This window comes from Crocodylus siamensis, chromosome 2 (assembly GCF_052110815.1).
Source record: "Crocodylus siamensis isolate JL-2025a chromosome 2, ASM5211081v1, whole genome shotgun sequence".
NCBI lineage: Eukaryota > Metazoa > Chordata > Crocodylia > Crocodylidae > Crocodylus > Crocodylus siamensis.
The window spans coordinates 48,161,929-48,184,058 of NC_143396.1; the positions used below are offsets into that span (position 1 = coordinate 48,161,929).

Sequence of the window (22,130 nt, forward strand, 5' to 3'; positions counted from 1 at the left end):
TGTGGGATCGTGCATATCCAATCATACCTTACTGCTGGTGCAGGAAGAGCTTGAGATATCAATCCCGGGCTCCCCCTGCACTAACAAGGAGCAGCCCCCAACCTTGGCAGCAGCCCCTGTGCTCTAAGCAGCATCATCAGCTCAGTATTGCCAACCCCAGCATGTCAAAAGTCATGAGATAAACTTTTAGAAATCAAGAGATTTGGAAAGTATATCATGAGATGCTATTTTTGAAGTGTGTGTGTGGGGGGGGGGTTATTTCTAAAAGTGTGGAAGGCTGTGAATGTGTGTGTGGGGCAGGGGTGGGCAATTATTTTGGGCGGAAGGCCACTTAATGAGTTTTGGCAAGCCATTGAGGGCAGCATGACAGGCAGCCAGGGGCAGATAAATATTAATTTTCTAAATTTTTTAGGGGCCCTGTGGGCCAGATACAATGGCCTGGTGGGCTGCATTCAGCCTGTGGGCCACATTTTGCCCACCCCTGGTGTGGGGGGTTCGGAGCCCGGGGGAGTAGGATTCCCATACTCAGATGCTCCTGGGGTGGGATGGAAGGACTACTGGGGTAGGTGACTCTGGTCCCTGCTATGCGAGTCTCTGAAGGAATATACTTCAGGGTGCCACAGGGTGCTGCTCACTCAATACAGCAGCCATGCAATACATAACCACAGCAGCGCTCGATTAGGAGGTAAGTGCTTGCTTGTCTCCTGCTGCCAAATTGAGGTGCTACTACATTCAGAGAAAGGGAGGGCTGTTCATCAAGTCTACAAAGTTTGAGAACTGCTACTTGAAACAATTTCCTTCAAGCCACTTTTGCCTCCCCTTCCCTTTTTAAAATGTAAAGTGCTTTTCTCTTTAATTTCAGGATTCTCTTTAGTGATATAGTCCTGTCAGTTGCATATAAGAAATGTCCTTTTGACATAGTCAGCTATTTTATTAAGAGCCATATGGCTGGAGAGCTGGTGGCATAGAAGCGGTCCAGGAGGAATGCCTAGAAAAGCTTTATGCACTATAAGTAATCCTCAGAGGAAGTATTAATTTAGCAGCTAACAACTAAAACTTGTCATTATTCTCCACTGTGTTGAGGAAGTGACAGAACACGCTCTAAAAGTGGGAGTGCTCTCAGCTGCTGCCAGGGATCTGCATTATTGGAAGGAAAGCAGTGTTAGTGGTCCAGCAACAAGTTCTGTTGCCTTTAGTTCTATTCAGGGTGTGGACCCAAGTACATTTGGAGAACTTTCAAAAGGGCAACAGATATTACATTCTAATTGTTGTGTGAACTATCTGGGAAGAATTCAAATGCAACAAAACCTGCTCCAACTGTAACACTGCTTTGTCCAGGGTTGAAGTTGGATGTTTTCCTATATTTGAATCATTCTCAGTTCATTCACACATAACAATCAGAACATTAAGAGCTAGCCCTTTTAAAACTTCCCTTTTTGAAAAGGCTCCAAATGTATTGGTGTCTGCACTCTTAGAGGGGAGTTAGTAAATTAGAAATTTCCTCATGACACTTAGGAAAGAACAGATTCAGGCATACTGGCTCTTCAGAGTAAGAGAGGGGCAATGCAAGAAAAAGAAGTGGGTGAGTTGGGTTAATTAAGAAAGATCCCTAAATATCTTACATTAGGAAGGTAGTAACCTAACAGCACAAAAGAAAAACAACACATATACAAAACCACTAATAATTAAAGGATTAGGCCTTGTTTCTTAATGAAAAAGAGGAAGACTGTGTCTTCAAGCATATGATATACAGCAGAAGCATATATCAAGTCAACAATGAGTGGATATAACATGGTGAAGATGAATGGGTTTGTAAAAATAAATTAAGCGCATTAAGGATATTCATCTTGTATTGCTCAGGTGCAGCAGGAATCTCAGGGGAGAGCACAACCCTACCTACCATAAATGCTATTACAATATGCAAGAGAGGGAATGCCTTGAGTTACATGATGCAACACCTTGACCCACTTTCATCATTTCTCTCAGTTCCAAAAACTGTATTTAAAAAAGAAAAGTACTGTAAAATGCTTGCACATGGTAACTCTGAGCTTATTGGGGAACTCGGCAGCTATTGAAAACTGAACTGATCCAGAAAAATAAATGTCATGGTACAAAACACAACCAGTTTCTATAAAGCTAAGGTTTAAATATGTAAAGCTATAAGCTAAACAGTACTATATATTTCTATTTCCATAAAGCTAAATGAGCATAAAAAATACCTGTAATCTGGGGCACTGAGACACATCTTACAATTTTTTGGTGGGTAAGTGGGCCTGAGTGGGATGATCTGAACTGATAACTTCATTAAGACATTTAATAAAACTAGCAAAGTATTACTTACAATATTTGCTGAGACTATCCTACCATTTTGCTTTCAGAACACACTGCTGAACAAATTGCTGCCTTCTCCCTCTACATTACAACAGTAGAGATATACAAGAAAATTCCAAAAGAGGTCCTCTTTCTAATACCAACACCTTAATTTTTCAAACATGGAAAAACAGAATTCTGATTTCAGCAATTCTTGACTGATTTGACACTTACTCTTTGATATCACGAAGTTGATCTACATCCTGAGGTTTTGTGAAATCTGGGTCATGTGCCAGTAAGTGAATCATATAGGGTACTACATATTCAGGCAGCAGGGATAACAACTTTTCTATAATAGTAAAACAAAAGAGTATAAACAACTCAAATATTTATATGCAGAGAATAAGAAAACCAGTCTGAGTTATTTTGTTTTTACACAAACATACAATGTAAATTTCAATTTATCCACATTTGTTTGCAAGATTAAATTTTAGCAGGCCAAGAACACTGTAAATCTATTTGAACTTACTTTAGAAAGAAAAGTCTAAAACTTAAAAAGTTAGAACTCAAAAGTTTTATTTTTGTGCAAGATGAAACTGATTTCAATAGATACAATAATGACTACAGCACTATTATATTTTAAAAACAATTATTGCCAGCGTACGGAAAAGTACTATTTTAAAAACAATTATTGCCAGCGTACGGAAAAGTACTTGTTATAAAGAGGGTAAGGCCACTACAAGACAAAGTGAATGCTTGTTATACTATCCATCTTAAAAATAAGAAAAAAAATTACTTTCCAAACATACTCCGTTGTGAAAAATGCCAGACAAAATTAATAGCTTAAGTTTTAAGAACTACTTAAGTTTACTCTTCAACAATTATACTTTGAACAAATTTTACTACATACTAACCATTAGCCATTGGATTCTGCTTAATATATTCCCTTCGTATACTGATATTTTTGAGCAAACACTGTCTGGCATGTGCTCTTCTCTCTTTCACAGGGTCTTTGGCACACAAAGCAAAGATTGCCATATATTCCAGTGGGAGCAATAATTTCACAAGTGCTTTATGCAGTTTCTGAGCAAATATCTGCCTCACTTGATAACATTCATCCTGTAGCAGCAAAAACACAAACAATATAGCAATAAGAGTTTTATCCTCTCAACATGATAAAAGAAAAACCTTAAACTGGGAGCAGTGAAATGGCATGATTTAAGAAGATTAATGCACACAATGTGATACCTTAAGTGTTTGGAAAGACTTTTTTTTAAAGAAAGTTCAACAGTGAAAGAATGTGTCAAATCTTAATATCAGCAAATGCTCTATGGTGAGGACTTCGACTTAGTTAAACTAACAGTTCCTTCACAACTTACACCTTCATTCAAAAGCAGTTACTTACATTAATGACAAGTGCACAAAGCTGGAACTGTTCTGGGGTAATTATTTCATGGTAACAAGGCTCCTGTGCAAGTTTCATTATGGCACTACCAGCAGCTAGCCGTAGACGAGACATGTCAGATTTACTATAAAAAGAAATCAATACATTCAAATTGTTTCAGCATCATCAAATTTCCTTCTTTTATAAAGGACCAATCAATAAAAAATTATAGCTATGACAGGTCTTAAGTTCTTAACCTAAATTTACCTGACTAGGAAAGAACAATTAAGTAAAAAGAATCTGTCATCTTTTTGCCTTAATGTATGTTCAATATTGTAGAGAAATAAAAGAGTTTAAGTTTCTTTGGTTTTGACTTCACTGTATACAAAGCTAATTCCAAAGGGTTGACTGCAAGTTTGATTTGTAAATTATTTTTCCTCTATGTAACATCTAGCATTTCAAACTTAGTTTAATTTAAAAAGGTTAGTTTGCTGAGACTTGACAGAAAAATTACATGTCCATGTATAAACCATGTTTTCATTCTAAAAAAATTTGTCTAGGAGTTCTATTACAATTTAGCTTATATTCTGGTTTTATAAAAAGCTAGGTACTGCAGTGGTCTAGGCTGGGGGGGTAGGGGCAGTTCAATCTTCCAGCCCACGGGCTGGATGAATGGCGCAAAGCCCATCCAGGGGCCAGATGCTTGGGCCAGGGTCAGCACATGAGGTTGTTTTGTGACTGAGATTATTTCTGTTATTTGGCTTGAAGGGATCCCCATGCCTTGGATGATATGGCCCTGTGGGCTGGAGGTTCAGTACCACAAGTCTAGGCTAGTGGTTCTGAACCTTTTTAGACTCTCCTCAGCACCCCTCTGAGAATGCCAGGTCTTTGCTTACACTTGTTTTTTTGACTATGGAAAAACAACAGGGCAATTCTTCTGTTGCAAAGAACTAAGGAAGACCACAACAGGTCAGAATGTTTTTGACACTATGGATTGCTTTTTTAAATCTCTGGGTTTATACTGTGAACCATGTAAGTTACTGCACACCTAAAAGTGTTAATATTGCATTACATTCTTAAAAGGATTTAACATCACCCTGGTTAGAATCACTGGTCTAGGCCTATTGCTCCACAAGAGAGTGATCCAGAGAGGCTAATCCCATTCCTACTGATGTCAATAGGGTTCTGTACATAATTTGTTTAAAAGAGGATCCTTTGAGCAGGAATAAAAGTAGAAAGGCAGATATAACTGAAGTTAGAAAAAAGTTGCACAATGGTAATGTGTTACTTAAATTTTCATATTTAGACTTTGAATTTAACTAAGAGGACAGAACTAGAATATAGTTGCTTTAATTGTCCGTTTCAATACATTTTTCAAGCAAAGCTAGCTTAACAGAACCATAATGAATCACAATTAAAGCTGAGACTAACTCTATTTTCCAATTTCTGCTGCTGACTAGCTGCAATACTTGGTATTTTGCTTGGCTCATTTACAAATTAAGAATAAAACCCATCTCAGCAAGGATACTACTGGTACTCATTAATATTTGTGTAGTTTTTTAAAATCCTTGAAAGAAATGCATTACAGAAATGCAGTGTACTCTATTAATATTTCTTCACAATCAAAACAGTAGATTTTGTTTGAAGGATGAATGCTTAGACACTCAAAACAAAAGTTACAAAAATCCTGGAAGTGTAGAATCAATTATATTTTCGCTATAGTTACCTTTTCAGCCTGCCTATAACTCCCTATGATACAGCATTTGAATGAAAGCTAAGAAAAGTATGAAATTTTCCCATCTGAAGGAGCTCCAAAAAGTTGTTAAAGCACTAAATATATTGTCTGATCATTTAAATGTAAATCAAGGAAAGAAGTTTCTGGAAGTCTTTCATTCCTCATCTGATAAATAACACAACTACAGTCCTGTTTAGATTACTATTATAGTGACAGCAATAGGTAAACAACACAAATGTGCTTTTTATATATGCTGGTTTACTGCTGTAATTAAATATCTTGATTGGCATCCATTTCTGCTACCAAATTATTCTATGTTCTGTGAGGATCTTAAAAACCTTCAAAACTCCTTCCTCAGCTACATGCCAGGGGGAAGAGGGTAAAACATGTAAATATATAATATTCATTGAAATTCTACAGTGTTGATGAAAATATATGAAAAGAAAAACACAAAATCGGACCTGATTCTCTTCTGTTCTGTCAAGTCTCCTTCACTGACTAGCATAGCTGATAATAACCGGAGTGTTGAATTTGCAGATTTAGACTGGTTATTTTTCATACCCAAGAGCCAACGTACCAAAAGTTTAATTGCTTGTACCTATTAAAAATAAACAGATGAAAAATAAATTATAATCTGTGCAAATGAATTAAATAGGAAACCAAAATCTATTGTAAACACATTCAAATTTGAACAGACACCTGTTTAATAAAGTTCAGACATTTTAAAAAGGAACAGAATGAACTGGAGATCATTTTCATTCATCAAGGAAAAGCAGGTGTGGTTTGTTGCTTAAGAGAAGGTTTTTTCAAGGACACTTAAAAAAAAAAAAAAAAGAATAGAAAAACTGCAGAGAACATAAGAATGGGGAAGGAGGGCTCAAGTACAGGAAACAACGAAGGCGGCAAAAAGCCCCACCTATACAAGCTGCAGAAAGTATTCTGAAGGAACACACCACAAGAAAAAGCTTGTGGTGAAGTAAAAAGACTTAGAAGGATAGCAAGAATTGAAAAAGAGTCTGTTGAAGTATCAGGATCCTGAAAAATGAAGATTAAACTATTAATGAAGATGAAGACAAAAGTTGGCAGGAAGCAAAAGAGGATCTAAATGGTATCTGGGTGATTCTGAAGAACACTTGATTCAGTAACAAAAAATAACAGTTGTTTTTAAGGATAGGAAATACCAGTGGAAATACTTTCTTTTATGTTTCAACATGAAGCGATAAAAGAGCAGGCAGTGATGGGAGAAAGTATAGACATTTCCCTGCCCTAAGTAAAAAAAAACAAAAAAAAAACAAACTACTGATTTACAAAGTTTCTACCCAGTTGCTGATATAAATACATGTTTTACTTTTTAACAGAAGTCTTCCTTGCAATACCATAATATTCAAGCTTTGATCAGACTGCCAAACAAGTGCATTTAGAAATGAAGGGCAGCTACTAAAAGCTGTGCTGGGCTCTGGGCACCTACAAACAGTTGTGCTGGGCTCATCACCTCTGTGCCAAAAGTGGGGAAGAGACAGGGGCTTGTTGCCTCAAGCCCCGCCCCCCCCCCACTCTGAGATGTGCTTACTCATGCTGGTGCGGAACTGGTGCTGGAGCACGGGGCAGCTGTTTGGAGCCTTCCAGCTGCAGCCAGCCCCAGGGAGCCAGCCAGGATCCCAGGCTGCTCCCAGCAGGCAGCTGGGATGCTGCAAGCCCTGCTCGGAGCAGCCTAGGCTCTGTCACTGGCAGCAGCTTCTGGAGCCAGGGCTGGCTGTGGCATGCCAAGCAAAATGGCCTGGCGTCCCACACTTGGCACACATTCTAAGCATTGCTGACCCCTGGCCTATAGATTCAGTAAGATGACAGCACATCAATTCACAGACCATGTGTATCATGAAAAAATTTCCACTGATTTTTCCAACAGCATGTGTGGTCCTCTAGAATACTGTCTCTCTATTACACAAAACTATTAAGTTATTATAAAATACTAAAGAAAAAATAATCTGTACATTTTATTTGAAAAATTCTCTATTGATAGTTTTGAAATATCAATGGCTTACTATCAAATAACTTAAGTCTCATTAGGAATGTCTTATTAATAGCTAGAAAATAATTCACCTTTGCTAGAACTTCTGGGGAAACCTCTTCATCAGGGGACCACAATTTCCCATTTTTTTCACCTGTTGACTAAAGATATTTGTACAAGTTGAAAAACCAATTCTCACACAAAGTAAATATCAGAAACATGATTCTTTTAATTTAAACTCTATTAAATATAGCATTTTTCTGTGTGCCATCTCACTGTATTAATTGCTTCACTGGCCTAAGTAACCCGTATATTATAAAAAGTGTAAATCAGCAAAACAGAACTGTAAGGACTCAAAGATAAATCTTACCCTGTCATTCATTAGGAGATCTTTGACAATGAAATTTGCAACTACAGATTTCATTGGAGAAGCAAACTGGTCTGGAGCCAACATAGAAATGTGTCCCAATGAGACTAAAGGAGTTATAAGCTGCTCTGGTACATCAGCATTCAAACTTCTACTAAGAGGCTGAGAGGAAAAAAATCCATTCAAAATGGACAACACATTAGCAAATGAAAACTTCTAAACAGTTTAATGAACTTAATAATAAGTGAACTGCTGACTAATTTCATTTCCCTCATAAATGACAATTTCATGAGCCAAGACAACTTTTTTGTTAATTACAGAATTATAGCGTGTGAAATTATACTACTGATAAAAAAAATACCCTTTCTCCTCCACCCTTCTGACAAAAAGAAACTGAGGACTTTTCTATAATTAATTCAAATTTACTTTCCAGAATGGTCTCTTAAAGCTGGGAATTGATTAGTTAAATAGTATTAAATCTCTGAATGGACATTTTCATTCATAAGTAGTTAACTGCACTTGGTTCTGAGAGTGTCCATATAGGAGTTTAATGAAGTTTCATTAATCCAGTTTAAACTCTGTTTTAGTTTATTTGGATTAACATTCTTAAGTGTCCTCATGTAAATGATCCTTGATTTTTTATTTCTTGCAAACTTATGGAAAGAATACCAAGATCAGCTCTGGAATTTTTCAAAGCATCTCCAGCAAAGTGCCTTACTATTATTCTTTTTGGACACAAATTTCAAAATACAGCTCTGCAACTAAGTGGCTTCATAGTTAGAGATTTTAATGAAGTAAAAAAGAGCTAATCTTATTTAGGTATTACAATATGCATTTAACATGTTTTGTTAGTCTGCCATAATATGCAGCATAGCTCCATTCCATCCCAAACTGATCAGCAGAAGACTCTGTTCAGGCACTGCACATTTGAGCTATGTCTAACATAGGGCCTCATGCAGCGGCTAACCACAAAAAACCCTCTGATAATTCAGTAATATGGAAATACAAGTTAAGCCAGCTGGCACAGTAATACCATATTTTTTTCTGGATTATACTATATGAACAATGTATCTTTGCTAAAAAATGACTGGGGACAGTGTTGTGCAAAGTGATGTGTTCTGCTTCATTTCCGCATGGCTGTCAGGTGATCTGAAGTTCAAAAGGGCAGATATCAAATTGACTTTTACAGAAGTTTCTCTTTTAATAGCACTATAGTACTAGGACCTAAGTAGTAATCACCTCTCCACTTAACAGTCTGGTGGTCTTACGTATCAACAGAAGCATTAATAAAGAATACAGACAACACTACCAACTTAAAGATTACTATAGGTATCAGTGAATAGATAAATGTGCAGCTCATATGTCAATGGATGAGAATAGTTTTAGCCAATCCCAACAGTAAATCTACCATGCCTGGCACAGCACCCTTAGCATTCTGTGCGTCTCCTCACATGTTGCCTCCTAAACTGGAAAAGGTGTAATGGTGTCTGCCCAGTGCTTTCTGCTGGCTAATCAGCACAGCTGAGCAAGACTGCTGATTAGTTTGAATGCAATGCTGCATGCTTGAGGGAACTGCTTCTGGGAAGAGTGAATTTACTGTGTAGACATGGTCTTCGTGGCAACAGACAGCAAAGGGACCAGAAACAAGTGGAGACAAAGCTTGACTTCTAGTTAACAGGTACCCAATTACAATTTCCCATAGAGGCAAGGAGAAAATTACTTTGTATTCTTTTTTAAGAATAAAAACTAAGGGCACAGATGAAGTATGGCTTGATCCTAGCCATTATGTTGTGATGACAATTAGGTGTAGAACATTAAGAAACAAAGCTCTGAACACAGCTTTTTATCAACATAGAAAGTGAGGTGCATTTCCTTTAATTGTAAGAGTTGCCACACTGTTTTCTTTGTGTGCTGTGTTGCTCAACATTGTGTCATGAGTCTGTACTAGATATAGCCAAAGCAGATTTCAAGCTTTACAGTCAGTAACTTTCATACAGGGAGTTGGTATGGAGTAGGCATACCACACCATAGATAACTGTACATTAATTTCTCCATGTAGGTAAGTACTGAGCTATATGGAAGGACACCTTAAAAATAGGTACTGCAATATGAGGAATATAATGAAGAGTATCAATAATTGTAACATTGTTAATGTCTTCATCTTGACTACCCTGAAAAATAGATGCGTAACTTTAAGCAAATAATTAAGATTAGAAATTCAACTCAGATTAACATTTCTTCAATCAAACAGTCAATAAAGAATGCTACACCAAAGTATTTTAAACCAATAAGGCAACATACCTCAAAGATCTGTGCAAGCTGCACTTCTTTATTTGAGAATATGGCATGTATACAGTGGACAGCCTGTTTTGCCTGGTGAGGAGTACCTCTCTTTGCTTTCTGATGCAAAATAGGAATTAATGTTCTGCAAAAATTAAGCAAAGCATTTAAAAATAAAATATTCACAACTGGCAAAAAATAAATTCAAGTAATCTGACAGCTGCACTCTTCATCAATACAAATCCCTGCTCATAGGATAAAGATTTTCTGAATCAAGCACCATTTTTAAAAAAAGTTCAGAAGGGATAATGCAAGTGTAGAACATGGGTAATTGTGTGTATTTTTAAGTTAATACCATACACTCCTTGGCTTACCTGTTTGACTTGCCTGACTGCACACAAATCAAAAAAGACTATTAGAGAGGAAACAAAGAGGAAATGAAATTATAATCAGATTCTTAGTAAAACTGCGGGGGAGACCTGTTAACTGGTCTGAACCACTGCTTGTCTCCAACCAACCTAGTGAAATTTAGTCTTCCTAGGTTTGAGTCTAAGACTAAAGGAGATACTCAACCCATTAAAGGATTTAGAAGAAAATGGTTGCGAGAACTGTGCGGTTGGCTGGTAATTGCAAGCTGATGATCCACAGATGGAAATAGGAAAAAAAGAATTGAACAAAGCTTGCAAGATAAGAGTTGGGCCTGTCATGTTAACATGAGTAGGAAACAGCGCAAAGAAAGGGGAGAGGTGTCATCTTAGAAACCCCATGTTAACAGTGGTTGCACTGCAGAAAGCCAACCTTTACAGATGCAGGGAGCAAAGCTTGCACCTAGACAGAGCACCTGAGAAGGACTTAAAGAGGTTTAAATTTGCAACTGAGAAGCAACAGAACATCTTTTCTTCATTAAGAAAGTTTATTACATGTAAAAAAAATCATATACCTTTGTAAAGCTACATAAATAATCATAAATAACTAGTTTCTTTGCCTTCCTGATTGCATCTGCAGGATATCATTTAGTTTACCTAGTTAATCTGATCTATTTTTGCTCTGCCCAAGTCAAGAAGACACAGTTGAGCACTTTTCTTATGTTTGATGACACATAAAAAGTCAGTCTCAACCTTCTCCCTTACCTGGAGCCAGGGGTATGTCTAGAGGGGAGAAGTACTGCTGCAATTGCACCCCACCTTGATTCCTGCCCCACCCAAAGCTTAAAACCAACTGCCTGGCAGGGGCAGCAACATCTCTAGTCAGCCAGTGCTGAGGGAGTCATTTACTTCAAGGCTCATTGTAATCTACCTGATCCCTTTTACAATCTTTGTTCTACAGATGCTAATGACTTTCTCTCCTTTTTAATGGGCTTGATGTTCTATCAATCAAGCTATGCTTTGTTCTATAATTGTGCTCTGTTAGCTGCTCCTGGTAATGAAGCTCCTATTTCACAGCCCTGTAGATTGCTTTTAACTCATCTTAAAATGAATAACACAGTCCCAGGCCCCTGACATATTAGTAAAGCTTCTAGTTTCTTTTTAACCGGAGAAAAATGTGCATTGTTTTATATGTGATGATGCACCTTTCCATCTGCACCCCACTTTTCAAAATTCTATATCCACCTATGCCTGGAGCACACCATTTTTCTTGAGATGACAAACGCTAAGACTGAATTATGCCAAAAGCACTTTCCCAGGTTAGGTACAGTTTATGCCGGCAAAATGTCAACACAATTATATTGGCAAAATCACTTTTTGCCAACAGAATTTATTCTAAACATCTCTCATTCCAAGCAAGATAATCCATCTAGGCAAAAACCACATCTACATGTGCATGGCTAAATCACTCAGAAAGCATACCTTCATTACAACTCTGACTAACAGCTATGTAGACTAAAGCCTAAAAGTGCTGATGTGGGCAGTGTCTCTCCTCTAATGGAAGTGTATTAAACTCATGATCAGGACCAATATCTTTCATAGATGGAGGAGGCTGGGAAGAGGAAAGTAAGACCTGGGGCCATTGTTGACAGATTTATATCTTTTTCAAAAGGCAGAAGACTGTCTTTCTCTAAAACCTGTTCTGAAGACACTATACTCTGAAATAGACAACCTGGCTGACTTCCATACTGCATAGATTCTTCCATTTTTGATCAAAATTCTTTAAATGCAACGCCCAGAGTATTTACTCGTCTCAGATCTCTTCGCTCTGGTTTGTTTAGTTAGTGACCTGACTGTGGCACAGAGGCAGCTCTGGTAACATTAGTAGGTAAAATGGAATACCATTCAAACGGGCAGCACCTGAATGATACATATGTAGCACTATCACTCCAACTTTAACACCTGTATTGTTCTCAGCTCACTTGCACATAACAAATAGAACTATGCAGGTGCCCTTTGAAAGGCTCCCCTTTTGAAAATGTTCCACATGTCCCTGTGTCCACAATCTTGAAGAGTAGATATATTAATTTATTCTATTAGATCTATAAGCCTTTGAAAATGTTGTTTTAGAGTAACCACTGACTCCTCTGAAACCACATTTATGGACTATAGATGCAAATGAGGTGGTCAAGATATAATCCAGGTAAGACCATGAAAAAATATGGTGGGAATGATATCAACTCTTCTGACCGAAGGAGGTACTTGGCACTCTACAAGTCTGGACAGACTTTTCATGGCTAGCGAAAGACAAGGTTACAATAACAGCTCAATTGCTCTCCCTCCTCCCTGACACATCTCTATGGGCACTTTTAATATGTGCTCCAATTCATTCGATTAATCGAGTCTGCTGAAGTGTTCTAATCAGAATGCTCCAGCATACTGCATTTTGTGTATTCAGCATACCCAAGTTTCAAAACAGCAGCAAGGGCATTTTAACTGAAGCTTGTTGAATGAGCTTTAGTTAAAGCGCCCCCCCCCCGGTCATTTTGAAACATGGGACGTTAAATACATAAGATGCTGTGGGCATTTTAATTAGAGAGGCTCCTAAGAGCCGCTTTAATTAACTCTGTATATAGCTAAAGGTTCTTATTGTTCGAAAGTGAACTTAAAACCATTTTCTATCATGCCTTCATTGTAAGTGTGGTATACTGTAATGTGCTCAACTGAGGCAACATTCTAAATATACCCAAAAAACTTCAGGTGGAATATACTCTGGCAGCTAGCTAGTGAGACTGTGCCCATTGATGAAAAACAGTTACATTTATTCTGGGAGAAAAGGCTTTCTCCTGGCACAAAACAAGAGCATAGCCACTCAAGGGGTTTACTGAAGATGAGAAGTGATTCTTTTGCAAAAAAAGATGAGAAGGGGTTCTTCTGGCGCCAGAGGGCAGTAGGTCAGGAGTGAGGGACGCTGGGTTGGGACTATCCATCGATGTTTACAAATGGGTCCCGGTACAAAAAACACTGAGAACCACTGCTCTAGAACAGTAGTTGTGGGAAGCAGGGAGCATTTTTCTGGGGCTGGAGCCTTTCAGCCTGGGAGGACTCCAGCCCTGGGAGGGCTCCGCCTCCCACCCACAAACTTCTCCTTTCACAGTAATCCTGTGTGGAGAAATGAACACCTGTTCCAAGGCCTGTGCATTCTTCATATGATACCTCTGCCTTCTCGTCTGCACAGGGTGCCTATTGACTTGTGCAGGATTTCAAGGTTTTGATCCATCTTGAACAGCCTAAAAACTACCAAAGATATTTAAATTAGGGGGTAGATTAGACTCTTTCATTTCTATATTTTATGGACTCTTTTTTATATTTATACCACTTCAAGAAATACACAGAAGTCAAGTGAGGAGAAGGAATTTCAAATCAGGAAAGTAGAGGCAGCAAATGAAGTGATTTGGAATGATGGGAGGGACTACATGTTCATAACAGGAAAGATAAATGACTTTAGTGCCAATATGCTGAATCTGTTAAATAGGGGACAGATGTTTAGGTGTTAAAAACACTACCAGCATGTAGAAACACACTCACGATCTTATCTGTGGCAGGTCTGTTTCTATTTTGTGGCCTGTGTTTCTGAAAATCTGAATGGCTGCCTCGGCTACCTTATCATCTTCCATCCTGAGGCACTGGAGAAGAGACTCATAAGTCTCTGCAGAGTGGAACGAGGTAGGATGTGTGAAAGACAGAACCTGCAGATACAGATACATATCAAAGTCAAGAAATATATTTGTCCATGAATAATGAGTTACCACCAAAACAAAAAAATCCACTTAAAAGTTTCTATAAACTTTAATAAAATAACAGTAACCAGTTTCATGCCACTTTACATAAAGACACTACATGCATTTTAAAATAAAGTTGCCAGTTCTCTTTAAGAGGCTCTTTCCTGTCCTTAATTTTATAAAACACTGGCTATTTCAACATGTTTATTCAAGATGGAGTTATAGCATCCAGCACAGGTTTTATAGCCCCATTTTAATATAAACAGTTTTCCTCATTTTAAGAAATCCCACAAGAGCATAATTTCTCCACAATCTTAGAGCACTGGACAGAAAAAGAATCAACAGGTTTGAGATGCATGTAAAAACAAAAGCTTGTCAGCACAAGCCTTTAATGCCTTTTTAATGCAAGTAATATGTATTAAAGCACATTTTGTGAAAGAGTTGCACTCACTAACCAATTTCCTCTGAATGTACAGGGATTCAATGCTGAACAAAGAGAGAACAATGAACTATCAAAAAGTGAAGGAGCCCAGAAAACATACTGTAGGAAAGGGATGGCCAACAGAATGCAAACATTTTGTACTTTCTTTGGATTGTGGAATTCCTTGATTTGAATTGTATACTTCAGATGCACACATCTAATGTAAGGAAATTCTTTGTGAAAAGAGCTAATCCCAAAAATATTCAACCTAGAGGGGCTTTCCTCTTCCGTACAGCACTTGTGTCTTGAAACTCCCCCCCAACTTATGACCAAATACTTCTCTATAGTTCAACATCTCATAATACTAATGTTGTTTAATAGGATTTTCCTCTACAATCTCCAATCCATCCATATTGCAAGAAACCCTTACCATCTCCCAAGTATTTTTCCTCAACTATGCATCCTCCTTTTTCCTGTCTTTCTAGATTCTTTGCCTTGCCTGCCCTCCATTCAAATCAAAGCCTCAAAAAATCAAATCCTCAGCCTGTCACTAACAATGTCTGACACCCCATTCTCTTATTCTTTTTTAAAATCATTTCACTGGCTTCCCATAACCCCTTGGGGCAATTCAAGCTCCCTGTTTCTGTCCCACTTAACTTGGTTCCTGTCTTTCTAGCTAATCTTCTCTCTGTTACCACCTTGTACCCTTTACTTCCCCAATGCTGCATAGTTAATGCTATGCCATTACACTCTTTTTCTAAGGCCTTTCTAAAAAACCTATTTAAAAAAATCCTTTGCCCAGAGAAATGTTAACATTTGGCAATTTAAATTCAAGTAATAATGAATAATTTGTTACAACTTCTTCATACCATGATATCCTGCAAGAAACAAAGTTTGAAAAATGTGGGAGATTTTGGCAATCATTAAACACAACACTATATTTCTTTTCTTCTGAAATCACGTTTTAGGTCTGAGCCTTTGAAATGCAAAAGGCTACATTAAAATGAAATGTATGTGCTTACTGAGGAACGAAACTGTATCATTTAGATTAGCAAAAGTCATGAATGTTAAACATGGCAGGAAATTAGTAGAGTATGCAATTCAGTAAATATTATTTAAGCCACTTTACTGTAGAATTAAGCTTGTTCTTATGAACTTTTATATGCAAAATTCCTTTTTGTTTAGTTTTTCTACATCCCTATCCATTATGGGTGTCTTTCTTAGAGGGTTTTGGCCTTTAGGGAAGGATTAGCCCTTTTGGGAGGCCCTTTTGTTGACTTCATGACTACAGAGAAGCATATTAAAATAATATGCCTCCTTTTCTCAATTATCCATCTCTAATACACAACCAGGAGATCTTTAAAGATAAATGTTTGTTCTTCTATTTCCAGATGATGTTTTCCCCAGTTAAATTTTCCTTTGATAAGCAATCCTAGAAGTACAGAAAAGCGGGGAAACTCTTATTCCAGAAAGGCCCAGGCTGCTGGGTCTTCGAAGCAGGCTTTTCCATTACTCTATACAAGTATCAGTATCATTGTTCACCGGATGACACTGGTGTGCTTCTCCCAGTTCCAGTAGTCCCTTCCAGCCTTGTCTTTTATAATGAACAGAGATCTCTGAGAAATCAACTACAGTGACAAGGAAAGTCAGGTCTTACACATCATTCATACAATAAACCTAGAGAAATGGTGGCCAGAGAAAGTATCACCAAGTTCAATACAAAAGGAGTCTTTTAGAGCTTGTTTGTATCACCTGAATGCAAGGAGACTCCTGGTTATAGCTGTCAGCTGCATAATGCCTAATTCTTCTGGCATCACTGAAAGTAATTAGGGGGATGCAAACCTTTGTTCTGACACAGAAAGGAACTGAGAGTGATTACAAAGGGGCCTTCTGGATGACAGCTTAACAAATCTTCATATTAAAATTTTGCTGAAATTGTTAGCCTCTGTGAGTTATTAAAACTGAAAATAGTTTTATGGGAAGGTACCTTGCAGCCCAATAGGAGTTTCTGACTGCCTACTTTTAAGAAGACAAGGTTCTTTGGCTGAATACTTTTAAGACAGCATTGGAATTCTTACAGGCAGCTGACACAAATGGATTGAGGTGGGTTATTAATGTTCACTAAAGTATGTGTCACCTTTGAAAAGAAAAAGCTAGGGTATGGGACAGACTGGTGTCACAGGCAAAAAAATCTAGAATATCCAGGTGTAAAGAAAGGTTTTAGTTTGGGGTTTATTTATGCAATGTTATTTTTCAATTCTTCTTACTATTAACAAAAACAAATTCAAGAATGTAGCAGTGTGTGTGTTTGTATATTTTTTATTTTTAACAAGAGGGGGTAATTGGTTGATGCTGGGTTTCAAAAATTTAATCTACATTACTGCAGATTACCTTGAGAAGTTCAAGACCTGCACGAATAGCAGTATCAGGACTTACACCCTCCTCTTCATCATCAGCTGTTCCCTCTATCGATTTATTCATCAGTTTTACTAGTGCACTAAAATAATACAAAATAAATATAAATATGTAAGCTTAATTACCTGTATTAATATTAACAATTTACACTATTACAAGGAAATTTTGTTCAGTTAAAAAGATCAGTTAATAAAATACAGCAGTTTCATAAATGCTCATCTCCCATCAACAGTTTTCCTCCAAATTTTATTGTGTGATAATTACTTTGCACTTGTGGCTGGTCTAAATTTATTGAGGATTGATCAGGAAATTGCATAATTCATGTAACCTGTAGCAGGGGCCTCAGTGATATAAACTAAAGTAGTAGTACCAGATCAGTTTCAGCACATAACCAGGCTACACTGTGGATCACAAAAGGAATCCAGAAGATTCTACTCCTTTTCATTAAAAAAAAAAAAAAAAAAATACTTGATTCAACTCTAACAAAGTTTACTGTGTCTAGTTTCAGCTACATAAAAAATGCATTATTCTTCAATAAAGCTTCCAAATAGAAAGGTACCAGTAAATTCATCTAAATTCTATCATTTACACTTTTATGCTTGAAAAAAATAGCTGAAATTAAAACACGTTTTCTAGACTGACAGAAATGAAGACAACTGTATAAACCCATTTTAAAAATTCAGACAGCTGATTCTCAGCCAGTTTAATTAAAAACAAAGTTATATTTCATATTAAAAGTGCACTTTAAAGTCAGTCATGGGTCAATAGGATTCTTCCAGCTTACCTAATGGCTTCAGAGTCTATGTGTACAGGGGCAATTCTTTCCAAAAGGAACTTGACCATCTCTAGGAAAGGGTTTGTTGGTTGCTTTGGATTTGCAAGCTTTCGGGCTATTTCTCTCTATAAAGAGAAAGCAAAGAGTGTTACATTACAAGCAAGTCACTGCACTCATTTGTATCATTGCTTAAGCATTCTGAATAAACTGTACAGAGTCAGATATATTTCATACGGTTAGTTATCAGAACTAATCACTGGAATGTTTCAAGTTGACCTGCTGGTACCTCCAACTCTCATTTCTATTATGCTTTTGTAATGCCAGGCAATATTTACTTTGGCCCTTTGAAATACTGCCATTCAAGGGATCCTACCTCATGCACCAAAAACTGGAATTGTTGAACATCACTGTTCTTTAAACTATGACTGCCATGCATGTCCTTGTGCTGCTCTGCTCAAGAGAATAAAGGACAGAGCAGCAGCAAACCGCACACAATTCCCTCACTAATTCAGATTCTTAAGCAATGAATACGAATAAATCAGGAACCAAGGGTGGGGCTTGGGATTCACAAGAATGATGCCCTCTTGAACATCTTGTGTTCTTATAGTGTAATCTGTCTTTCTTCTTTCATTATGCATCCACCTGGATCTCATACTAGGTGACTGATAAGTAATGCCTCACCTAGAAGGTGGAACTAAAGAAGTATTAGAACCTGAAACAAGAGAATTGACGGCTTGTTCTAATAATTTTGACATCTGATTCGCCAGCCGGGGTTACAGACATCGGCTAAATACAGACAGTCAAAAGCCCAAGGTGGAATTGATCTGATCTTCACAAGTTTCTCTAAGATGTGTAGATTGGATCGATAACAAATGCAACCCGCATTCGATCTTCAGTTGGCCAAGGTAGGCAGAAGCCTGCACTGGCCCAGGCCAGAAGGTGGAGGGGATTTGAACCCACCTCCAAGCCTTTATTGGCTGCCTAGCATGCCACCAACCCCTGCTGTCCCCCTACAGGGCAGGAGAAGGAGCCCCTGTCCTGGTGCTGAGCCAGGCTCTGACCACGTAGGGAGAGCCTCATGCCTCTGAGGTTTTCCTCCACCCCAGCCTAGACTCCCCCTGAGCCAGGGTCTGTCCAGTTGTGGAGAAGCCCATGCTGAGGCTGACCCCACCTTCCCCCCCAGCACAGGTGGGCATTCAGCCTTGCCCCTTGCCACGCTCTGACCCACACGGGAAGGGGGGAAGGAGCCCCTAGTCCTGGTGCCAAGATAAGGTCTGCCCCCTCCCCTGCTGGACCAGATCAGACCCATTGTCCCCTCCCCCGCAGATCCCCACTCACTTCTCCTCTCCCCCACTCCCTGTGGCTGCCCAGGCTGTCTGTCCCAGGTAGGGAAGGGTTATGGCTTCTGCTCTGTGTCAGAAGCAGACCCTGGCAGTTTAACCCTTCCCTGCCTGCTCCCTAGGACAGACAGTGTAGGCAGTGACAGGTAATCAGGAGGTGGGGGCGGTGAGGGGGAAGAGGAAGAAATGAGCAGGGATCTGTGTTGCTGTGGGGGACAGGACAGTAGGCCCAATTGTACCAGGACTGGGGGCTCTTCCCCCCTCTCCCTGTGGGTAAGAGAGTGGCAGTAGGCAGGGCTAAGCAGCTGGCTTGGCCATGTCGGAGGGGAAGAATCAGTCTTATTCTGGGGCTCTCCACAGCTGGCCAGACCCTGGCTCAGGAGGAGCCCGGGCAACACCCCTTCCTCCCCCAGCATGGGGTTCCCTCTGTGGGTCAGAGGCAACTGGAGGTGGGTGGGGCTGTGCAGCCAGGCTGGGGTGGAGAAACCCAGCTGGGCAGACCCCAACTGGGGAAGGGAAGACCCTGGTGCCCCACTCCTCCCACTGCTCTGCAGTGCTGACAGGTGCAAGCAGGGCAGGCTGGGGAGCAAGGGCTTTGCTGCCTCAGCTCTATGACAGCCTGGAGGCAGGGCCAGCACAAAGGGGGCAGAGACTAGCCGCTGACCTGCAAGATGGGGTAATGGGGGAGAGGGGCAGTCACAAGGCATCCTGGGATGTCAGAAGACAGGGAACTAAGGTGATTGGTACTGAATCTGGGACAAAAGTTCAACAGATCTAATGTAAACTGATTAAATCTGATACTACAACCACCTAAGTCTATCTTAAACTGGGTTTGGCCATTTTGAAACTGTTATACACTGAACTTCTGTTCTGTTACCGGTGTACATTGGTTTCTGATCACTTATATCAGTTTATGTTTACTTTTTGCCCCTAGCCCTAATGTTTGGGGGTGGTGGCTCTGCCTCTGCATGCACTGCAGGAGGGCATGGAGGGTGCATGCCCCAGGATCCGTATGCAAGGTATGGGTGGGCTGGGGCTGCACCATGCTGTTCCTGGCAGGGACTGTGCTTGGATTGGGAGGCGGCAGCAGCACTGAGAGGAAGCTACAGGAGCGGCTGCAGCCACCCCAGAATTCATGGCAGCTCCCCCCACACCAACCCTCTCTCCCAGCCCAGCCCAGCCCCCCACTGGGAACAGCTTAGCAGAGTCCCAGCCCCAGCCTGCCCCGCCCTGCATGCAGATCCAGGAGCACATGACCCCTCCCCAATGCTGCATGTAGTGGCAGGAGCCCCCACCTGCGGCTCAGTCTCGTACCTCACTCCAACTGGGCAGTCCCTAGCACAATCACTGGTCTAATAAAAGTTATCACCTCTACCACGAGTTCTGTCCTATAAGACCTTTGTCCAAAGCAAAACCCTAGGAATACCTCAAGTGTGACATTTTTTATCCCTGGAGAGAAAGGAGGTTTTGAAAGGAAAATGCAGAGAAGTGACAGATCTAAATGGAAATGTGAAACAACTTTGGAAATACATTTTGGGATGAACACTTAACAATTCATGTTTGTGGGATTTTTGTGAAAGCCATGAGACAGTTCACTGACTCTTCTGAGTAATGACAACTAGAAAGGCCAACTAGAAAGTGGTATGGAGTAGAATCAGATGAAGGCTTGAGGTACTTCATGAGGCTTACAAGGACTGAATTAAAATCTCTTGGTTTTTTTACTTGGTAGGGATGTAGTCGGTCACTGTCAAGAGGTCAAGCAGGCATTCTGAGGAAACCTGTAAATCAGAAATATCTTGGCCAAGATGCAGCTATTACAACTAATATGGTTGCATCCTTTATAATGTTCCATATTCCCACAAATATGGAGGAGATCAGGCAAAATGCATACACAAGTCCTTAACCTCAAGGAAAGAAAAATGTTATGCAAGGACGTCTGGAGCAAGAGACGTGGAACATCATGAGTCTGTAAGATAACATATCCACTGGTTAAACACTGCGATGGTGATGGAGCTCTTCAGAAACCACTTGTGGCTGAGGATGGATTGCCTACTTAGAAAGTCTATTCAATTTTTTCTGACTCCTGGGAGATAGAGAATTACTGAGGTTATTGCTCTGTGTTGTTGACATTCTGTCTGTCATCTGGCTGCAGTCTGACAAGGTTGTTCATTCAGAACCTTGTTTATGTAATATATTGCAGAACTGTTGTCTGTAAGAATCAGCTGTTTGTTGTCTCTTAGGTTAGATACAGACATTCAAAAAGCCCAAATTGGAATCAATCTAAGTTACGCTTTTTTCTATAAGCGGTATAGTTCAGATCAGTAACGAAAAGAACACAAGTTCACCCTTTGGCAAGGGGTGCAAATCTTAGACCAGGTTTCACCATTTTAAAACCAGAACATGTGCACTGAACTTCTGCTGTTACGGGTATAGACCGGTTTTGTACGCTGAACTTCTGTTCTGTTATGGGTATAGACCAATTTCTGATCACTTATATTGATAAAAGTGTAATGTCTGTATCTGGCCCTAGTGATAATGGCTTTTAACTCTTCTTTAGGGGTCTGAGGAAGTTGGCCAGATGAGGGGATAGCTTATTCAGTATAGATATTTTTGTATTGTAAAGAAGGCTTGACAGCTTGCTTTTCGTAGCTGAAGTAACGCTAATAACCTTTCCTCCAAAGAGGCCTAGTTTATTTCTTATTTGGAGTATATTTAGACTGATTATTTTTTCATGGACTGCAGAGCCCACTAATAAACCCATACAGGTCTATGAAAATTGCACAAAAACATTTTGGAGTAGTTGAGACTTTTCTGGTCTATCAGCAATTGGGAAAATACGCCTGGTATTTTCAGACATTTTAGCTGGTTCATAAAAACTCTCATTAACTGGCAAAGCTACTTTGGCAGGAACAAAACATAGTATATTCAATAAACTGTGATATTTTCCT

General features: G+C 39.3%; 1 protein-coding gene across 3 annotated transcripts in view; it reads right to left on the reverse strand.

Annotated features, from left to right (window-relative positions):
• PDS5A (PDS5 cohesin associated factor A) overlaps positions 1 to 22,130 on the reverse strand; it is a 140,201-nt gene that overhangs the window by 27,804 nt on the left and 90,267 nt on the right. For all 3 annotated transcript variants that reach the window (XM_090035780.1, XM_090035782.1, XM_090035781.1), the window contains exons 17-26: positions 17,852 to 17,967; positions 17,044 to 17,149; positions 14,038 to 14,198; positions 10,106 to 10,229; positions 7,808 to 7,966; positions 7,530 to 7,598; positions 5,891 to 6,027; positions 3,716 to 3,839; positions 3,225 to 3,429; positions 2,545 to 2,659 (exon numbers count right to left, since the gene is read on the reverse strand). In XM_090035780.1, the coding sequence (XP_089891906.1) occupies positions 2,545 to 2,659; positions 3,225 to 3,429; positions 3,716 to 3,839; positions 5,891 to 6,027; positions 7,530 to 7,598; positions 7,808 to 7,966; positions 10,106 to 10,229; positions 14,038 to 14,198; positions 17,044 to 17,149; positions 17,852 to 17,967 (1,316 nt within the window). The remainder of the gene's footprint in view (positions 1 to 2,544; positions 2,660 to 3,224; positions 3,430 to 3,715; positions 3,840 to 5,890; positions 6,028 to 7,529; positions 7,599 to 7,807; positions 7,967 to 10,105; positions 10,230 to 14,037; positions 14,199 to 17,043; positions 17,150 to 17,851; positions 17,968 to 22,130) is intronic.